This window comes from Nicotiana attenuata, unplaced genomic scaffold (assembly GCF_001879085.1).
Source record: "Nicotiana attenuata strain UT unplaced genomic scaffold, NIATTr2, whole genome shotgun sequence".
Classification (NCBI taxonomy): domain Eukaryota; kingdom Viridiplantae; phylum Streptophyta; class Magnoliopsida; order Solanales; family Solanaceae; genus Nicotiana; species Nicotiana attenuata.
Window position 1 is genome coordinate 36,446 of NW_017676173.1, and position 8,246 is coordinate 44,691.

At 36.7% G+C, this 8,246-nt stretch overlaps 2 protein-coding genes across 2 annotated transcripts; one reads left to right on the plus strand and one right to left on the minus strand.

Annotated features, from left to right (window-relative positions):
* The first annotated feature begins 1,850 nt into the window (after positions 1 to 1,850).
* On the plus strand, positions 1,851 to 5,954 carry LOC109220816 (dnaJ homolog subfamily B member 1-like). Its single transcript, XM_019385282.1, has 2 exons — positions 1,851 to 2,636; positions 5,137 to 5,954. Exons 1-2 carry the CDS (start codon positions 2,167 to 2,169, stop codon positions 5,582 to 5,584), a joined length of 918 nt encoding a protein of 305 aa, XP_019240827.1. The 5' UTR covers positions 1,851 to 2,166; the 3' UTR covers positions 5,585 to 5,954.
* An 853-nt stretch (positions 5,955 to 6,807) lies between these two features.
* On the minus strand, positions 6,808 to 7,879 carry LOC109220815 (thioredoxin H2-like). The gene is made up of 3 exons (XM_019385281.1): positions 7,644 to 7,879; positions 7,252 to 7,374; positions 6,808 to 7,154 (listed from the first exon to the last, which is right to left on the minus strand). The coding sequence occupies exons 1-3, from the start codon at positions 7,788 to 7,790 to the stop codon at positions 7,014 to 7,016; spliced, it is 411 nt and encodes a 136-aa protein (XP_019240826.1). The 5' UTR covers positions 7,791 to 7,879; the 3' UTR covers positions 6,808 to 7,013.
* Positions 7,880 to 8,246: the final 367 nt, after the last annotated feature.

The window sequence follows — 8,246 nt, forward strand, 5'->3', positions numbered from 1 at the left end:
GTCGTATAAACTCCGCCGTCAAGTCGCCAAATTGCAATACAGCGACGCCAAAGCAGATTCTGCTACCACACACTATTCCAACCGAAGATACTAGTGGGTCCCATTCTTTACTCACCTGCACGTTCTCTTAGCCCACTAGCTTACCAACAAACAGCACCTTCATCAAAGCCATTTGGTACCCAATTACATTGCGCCACGTCATGTTACTGGGACTGCTCTGCCACAGCCTTACACTTGGGTGTGCGAAGAGAAACTTATTTCACTAAAAGATAAATGGAAGATATATTTTATTTACGATTTCTTTTTGACTAAACTTGAATTTTTTATTTGGGATCTTTATCAGTTCCATGAGAGAGACGAATTGATGAATTCTCTTTATGGCAACAACAACAACGACGACGACCCAGTGAAATTTTATTAGTGGGGTCTGGAGAGGGTAGTGTGTACGCCGACCTTATCCCTACCCCGAAAGAGTAGAGAGGCTGTTGCCGAAAGACCCTCGGCTAAAGAAGACAAAAAGACAAAAGAAGACAATATCAGTAACACCACAGAAATAATATGAAAAATAGGAACAACATGAACTCAAGAAGAAGGATACAAAGCTAAAGCGAAGTAGTATCCCTACCAAACTAATCTCACAAAGTTATGTCATAAGACAAGACTCAACTACTTCCTAACCTACAACCCAAATACTCGACCTCCACATGTTCCTATCAAGTGCCATGCCCTCGAAAATCTGAAGCCTCGCCATATCCTGCCTAATCACCTCCCCCCAATACTTCTTAGACCGCCCTCTACCTCTTCTCGTGCCCTCCACAACCAGCCGTTCACACCTCCTTACCGGAGCATCTGGGCTTCTCCTCTGAACATGCCCGAACCATCTGAGCCTCGCTTCCCGCATCTTGTCATCAATGGGAGCCACACACACCTTCTCCCGAATATCATCATTCCTAATCTTATCCATCCTAGTATGACAGCACATCCACCTCAACATCCTCATTTCTGCTACTTTCATCTTCTGGATATGTGAGTTCTTAACCGGCCAACACTCCGCCCGTACATCATGGCCGGCCTTACCACCGCTTTATAGAACTTACCTTTGAGTATCAGTGGCACTCTCTTGTCATACAATACTCCAGATGCTAACCTCCACTTCATCCATACTATCCCAATACGGTGTGTGACATCCTCGTCGATCTCCCCTCCCCCCTGGATAACCGACCCAAAATACTTGAAGCTGCCTCTACTCGGGATGACCTGTGACTCAAGCCTCACATCCACGCCCACTTTCCCCTGCTCAGCGCTAAACATTTGATTCACATCCATTCTCTTTATGAATTATTTCAAATTTTATCTTTCACAACAATAATAACAACGCATGAATTCTAAATAAATTGGGATCATCTATATGATTCGTTCCTGTTCATTCACTACTTCACATTTGTTTTTAGGCTAATACAAAATTGAAATATAAATGAAAAGGAAATCAAATGTTTTCTTTTATGTGGCATTATCAATATTTGGAGCGTCAAAGAGATGTTTTAAATATAATTTTTTAAGTGTTTTAGAATATTTTAGATTATTAATTATTATGACTTTTAGTACTTTGTATGTTAGTTTTAATTCAATTTTATAATATAAAAATAATCTTCACATCACACGAATTAAATAATTAACGTTTTACTTTATTAAAATATACTACTCCACTTAAATTAAAACGAAAAAGTAATAAAAGCAAAAATTTAGAAATTCGTACAGAAAAGAAGAACGGTTGGGCCATTTAATCTTTTTTTTTATTTTTTTTATTTTTATCTCTTCTTTTTGTGTCAGTTGCTGCTCGGCTGCGTATCCCTTTCTGCTAGTAGTCACTATCTTTCTGTAACAGCGCAGTCATCTTAACAAAATTCGAATATTAAAATCTCTCTCCTCTTCACCCACTCTGCGTATCTTAGCTCAACATCCACCATTTCCTCTACCCTGCGCATTTCACGTTCACCACGTCGTTGACGACCGAGCCAACTCGCCGGCGCAACCCCAACACCTAACTATCCTTTCAATATTCTCCAGACATTCTCGAAACTCGCATTTCCTAAATAATAACACACACACACACACACACACAGAAAACACGTCTACATTCTAGAAGCTTCGTTTTGCGTCAAAACAATGGGACTTGATTACTATAACGTACTGAAAGTATCTCGGAATGCAAGTGAAGAGGATTTAAAGAGATCCTACAAGCGATTAGCCATGAAATGGCATCCAGATAAGAACAGTCAGAACAAAAAGGAAGCTGAAGCGAAATTCAAGCAGATTTCTGAAGCGTATGATGTGCTTAGTGATCCTCAGAAGCGTCAGATCTATGACGTGTACGGTGATGATGCATTGAAATCCGGTCAATTTGCTTCGGCGTCGCCGACTAGTGCTGGTAGTAACGACAGAGGATTTAGGTTCAATACGCGTGACGCGGAGGCTATTTTCGCTGAGTTTTTCGGTGGATCGGATAGTAATTCCGGTGCCGGAGTAGGTCGGAAGGCGGCGCCGGTGGAGAATAAACTGCCGTGTAGCTTGGAGGAGCTTTACAAAGGATCTAGAAGGAAAATGAAGATCTCACGGATTCTTCTGGATGACTCTGGGTAGGTATACCTTAAATTAAACGTATAAATGTATAATTGCAAGTATTTTGCGTTTTACGTCATCGTCAATTGCGTAATTTGCACAATTTTGTTTTATCAAATTTGCTACTCTCTCCATTTTATGAAATGTTGTTTGAATGGACACCGAATTTAGAAAACAAAAGAAGAATGTATTTGACATTTGTGATTTAAAATAAGCTATAGATATTTGTGCAGCTATAGATCTATTTCATTAAAGATAAAATGAAACTTTTAAAGTTTAACTGTTTCTAAATATAAGAATATATTAGTATTTTTTTTTAGGATATACTAAAATACAAAATGTATCATATAAATCAGGCAAACTACTATTTTTAACTTTCTTGATGGTCTGGGAAAATGAGAATAATTTTTTAGTGTAGCCCCGCTTTGTTTATTTTTAGTCAATTTTCATTTCTTGAAGCAAAAAGTTACTTCCTTTCTTCTAACGTGCTGACCGAGGTTGTTGAAGTTTGCATTTGCGCTTTGATATGCTTTTTGAATCAAAATTGTACTGTTGCTGGGACAAATCTTCGTTGGTTTACCATTAAATTGCTGAAATAGGATACAAAAATTTGATAGCATCGAAATCAGGAGTTTTGATATTTTTTCTGTATGGAGGATAGAAAATGAAATGATGTTATAGTTTTTCAGCGGAACAGAAGTCTTAAATGCCTCTATGATCATAGATTTATAGCTGTTAATGGTCAAGATTCACGTTGCTTAGTGGCCAAACTGTATAATTACGTAATACATTTGCTGTCATAGTTTTAACTCTGCTACCTGGCTCAACAGATAAAGTTCCCACTGATTCTGTTCTCCTTGGTGGAGTATGGTAAAAGCTTGATAGCTCTTTGACATCCCAATGTGTATTAGCCAGTATCTCTTTTGACATAGCTATTAAGAATCTCTTTTGACATAGCTATTAAGAAGGTTAGAACACCTTGGTGTTGCACTAAACTATTAGATAGAGGTTGAGGATGAAGTACGAACATTATCCTATTTTAGTGTCAAGTTTTTGTTTTCAAAGATCAAACTGACTTGGGTAAAGTTACTAACTTCATATTTTTGGATTTTAGTGGTTGAGAAACTATTTTCACTAATAGTTGAGGCTGGCTACATGATCAATACCCATTTCATTCGTGCACCTGTTTCATTCCGATCCATTACTCAATAATTGGAAGGGGAGCCTTGGCGTAATTGGTAAAGTTGTTGCCATGTGACTAGGAGGTCACGGGTTCGAGCCATGGAAATAGCCTCTTGTAGAAATGCAGGGTAAGGCTGCGTACTAGAGCCTTGTGGTCCGGCCCTTCCCCGGACCCCGTGCATAGCGGGAGCTTAGTACACCGGACTGCCTTTTTTCCATTACTCAATAATTATTTTGCTGATACATGAGGTTCTCTGCAGTTTCTACTAAAGTACAAATATATAAACAAGCTCACTACAAATTAACTAGTTTTATACTGCCGTCAACCTACTACAGAATTGTTTCTGTGTCCATCACTTATGGAAATATCTGTAATAATGCCTTAAATGCATTTTGACCAAATGTTTTTTTAGCTAATTGAGTGTACTGGATATTTATTGACCTTGTTCTCTCACACATCCTCCCTTGGTAAAATAACAGAATCACATTTGTTTGTTCCTGAATAGTCTAGAAGGTTGAAAAAGACGTGATTGTTCACGGCTATTCTTTCTATTAGGGGTCAAAAGCTCCTAAACCCTGCCCAATTTGCAGATTTATATCAAAGTCACTGCTGCTTAATGCTTATTTATGGTCACCTGGGAGGTAGACTGATCTCCTGAATGTTGCAATTCCCTTATGCAAAAAATTGATTGTCCCGTTATAGTTGAGGGAATGAGTTTTTCTCTTGGGCAAATTTCACCTCATAAACTAACTTGTAGGGTTGAGTTCGGCCAAAGTTCCATTTTCTTACATTGTGTCAAACTCAAACCTATCATTATTTTTGCAATGTTGGGTCACAATGTTGTATTGCCTATGCTCCAAATGTCCAGTTCTTAATGCGCAGGGGTATTGATTGCCCCACATGGTTGAGACTTGAGATTAATCGGTTGTTGTCTTCTTGTATGGTCTTCGACGATTCTCATCTTATGAATTAACTTTTAGTTTTAACTTTTAAGCCCCATGTCCATTTTCTTTACAGAAAGCTTATGATCACCTAGGGATGTGGATTGATCACACTCATTGTTTCAATTCTCTGGCGCAACGATAAAACTTCTTATAGAAACTACTGTCAATGGGAGGCAAAAAATTTAGCTACTGAAAGCAATAGTTCTTTTTGTGGAGGGGCAGGGTGAAGGTATGGGTAGTAAAGCAATGACAGATATGACAACAAAGTTCTGTGAATATGTGGATTACAAGCCATGAGTTTATCAAATTAAGAAGTTTCATTCAATTATTTCGCACTCAGTTGCTCTAACCCGGGGTCCTATTTGTTCCATGTGCGAATTTCTTTTGCAGTAAGCCTACAACTGTTGAAGAGGTCTTAGCGATACACATCAAGCCTGGTTGGAAGAAAGGCACAAAAATCACTTTCCCAGAGAAAGGAAACTATGAGCCTGGAGCTACTCCTGGTGATCTTATTTTTGTGATAGATGAAAAGCCGCATGTTGTCTTCAAGAGGGATGGAAATGATCTAGTGATCAATCACAAAATTTCTTTACTAGATGCTCTTACTGGAAAAACTATAAGCTTGATCACTTTGGATGGACGGGAACTCACAGTACCAATCACAGATATTGTTAAACCAGGACATGAGCATATAATCCCAAATGAAGGAATGCCAATTTCAAAGGAACGTGGCAAGAAAGGAAATTTGAAGATCAAGTTTGACATTAAATTCCCATCAAGGCTAAGTGCAGATCAGAAATCTGATATCAGGAGGGTACTGCACAGGAGCGCTGACTAATCGTGTATTTAACTTAAGGTGTCTCGCACACTATCATGCATGTGCAGTGTCATGTAAATAATTAACAAGTTTTCTCTAGAAAGGAAATTGTGCATAGTAGGATATAGTTTAGGGATGCCTCCATATTTACAACATGTGAGCACTAAAACCGGAGCTAATGTAGCTTCTACTTAGCTGCCTGCATTTTTTTTTAATGTTGGATGTAAAAGGGGAGTAATTAGTAAGTAGTTTAATAGCTGTGTTTGATTTGGAGCTTGGATGCTACATATCGAGTATTGCGGTTGAGATTAGTGGTTGTGTTCTAGTTGTGTATTCCATCTGTGGCAGACCTTTGTTGAATTTAATGTGTTGGTTTTTTTTGCCTTTGTTATGGACGAATTCTCTCCTTTCCATCTTTCTTTTCAGCGTATTTGCTTTGGATCCAGATCTACGCTTTTCCTTTTGCTCCTCATCAGCAAGCTCAATCAGGATGACAAGATTTCTCCCCATTCGGTTGTCCTTGTTAATCAAAATCTAGTACATTTTTATGGAAGTTCATAGTTTCATGTGATTCATTATGAGACAAAGATGCCCGAATCTTGAACCAGAGGCGGAACTAGGATTTGTCTCAACTCTGTTGAATCATCATTCCTCTCTCTCATGTGTGTGTATAGTTTTCCACGTCTTTAGTTTAAAGGAAAAATTCCTCAAGCTGCAGTTTGATTCCATTACGTATTGATGACTTAATAACCTTAAAATAAGCGTAATAGTCAAACCGCAAATGTGCACTGACTACATGCATTTTACTTACATTCTTTTATCTTACAGTACTATCTTTATATAGATTCGCGTCGAAAAAGACGCTGCACGGCAATATCAAAGCTATTTTTATACTCCCTCCTCCATTCACTTTTACTTATCTAGTATTCTAAAAATAGATTTTTATTTTTACTTGTCTTTTTTAGCATATCAAAAGAAGACAATTTTTTTTTTTCCTGTTATACGTACAATTTTAACTACTTATTTCAAATCCTTTTCTCAAATCTATTGCATCAATTAATATGAGTATCATGGTAAATTATGAACTTCATTCATTATTTCTTAAGCGGAAGTATAAAGTTTATAGTGAACAAGTAAAAGTGAACGGAGGGAGTATGTTATAGGAGTATTTTATAAATTCTTAAGGGGAGTTCAGGGGCGTGGGGATACTCATACTTTGATGAATATGGAAAAGACATTCCATGAACAAAAATAAAAACCAGAAACACATTTATTTATTCAAACCAATATACCAACATGCTTTAATCAGCCTCTTTACAATCAGAAGCGAGCAAAAATTGGAGGATATCTAGCTGCTTTTTTCAATTAAAAATTGATAAAGATATGAATTTTATTCTACACAGAGGCTATCATTCCAGTAAACTCTGCTCAAAATATGTCTTTTGTTTGCTTAGATAAACATAGCTCTGTGTTTCTCAATTTTCTTCTTCAGTCCATCCTTATCTGCTCCCACAACCTTGTCAACAACTTTCCCCTTTTTAATCAGCACAAATGTTGGCATTGCTTGAACCCCATATTCCTCAGCTACTTTCTGTTTTCAGTTTATTTCAGATATTAGTATCCATTTATGTATCGAAAGAGTTGGGAAAAAAGAAAAGGATCGTAAAGTTAAGAACATAAGATCTTACAGCCAATTCATCAACATCAATCTTGACAAATTCAACATCTGTATATTTAGCAGCAAAATCATTGATAACTGGTTCCATATATTTGCAAGGACCACACCATGTTGCTGTAAAGTCAATAACAACCTAGCAATAGACCAAAACATCCTAATGATTAGTATCACCAAATACAAAATAAGTTTAACTTTTATACACTAGAAATGCAAGCATAATTTTTATATTATCGAGTCACTTAAAAAATAATTAGAGGTTAAAGGAACAAAACATGCGACCAGTAATGTAGAAAATAAGACAGATTACCTACTACAGCATGTTAAAATACGCGCGTAAAACTTTTACGGAGTTTGTATATTTAAGTTAAATCCATACTTATGCAATATTTCTAAAATGATTACCAGTTTGTTTGTATCTTTCAAAGAATCAAAATGGAGCTTCCATTTTGTTGTAGAATGGAAAGCAATTACTTGAGACCTCTTGATTTGTGGTACTGTGGTTGGCATATTATTAGCTTCATGCAGAGTAGATGAGTAGTTAGCACCCATTTTCTTCTAGTTTTCTTGATTTAAGAATTTTTCCTTCAAATTTTTGGGTTCTAAAATTTTCTTTGGTTTAACGTTGGAGCTTAGAGATTTGCAAGGACCCTTTTTATATTGGTTGCTCATGTACTTTTCTCGTTTAAAATGTAAAAGCAACCTAAACTAATAGTACAGAATATGTTCTTCATTATGTCGAACTTTCAATTATAAAAAGAAAGATTTGATGCTATATATCTTTTGTTTCTGTCTGTTCTTTTTTCAATATTTCTGAAGAAGGATCATGTCCACTTTATTCTCATACTCTGAATTTTCACCCTGCAACAAAGTCGTTTAATATGTCTCTACAACAAGTAAAAATCTCCCACCACATGATTCAATGCTTAATGAGAAATTTTCATAAAGCACTATCTTTTAGTGGTAATTAGCTATCTATAGATACCATTTGCTATATTACGGATTGTA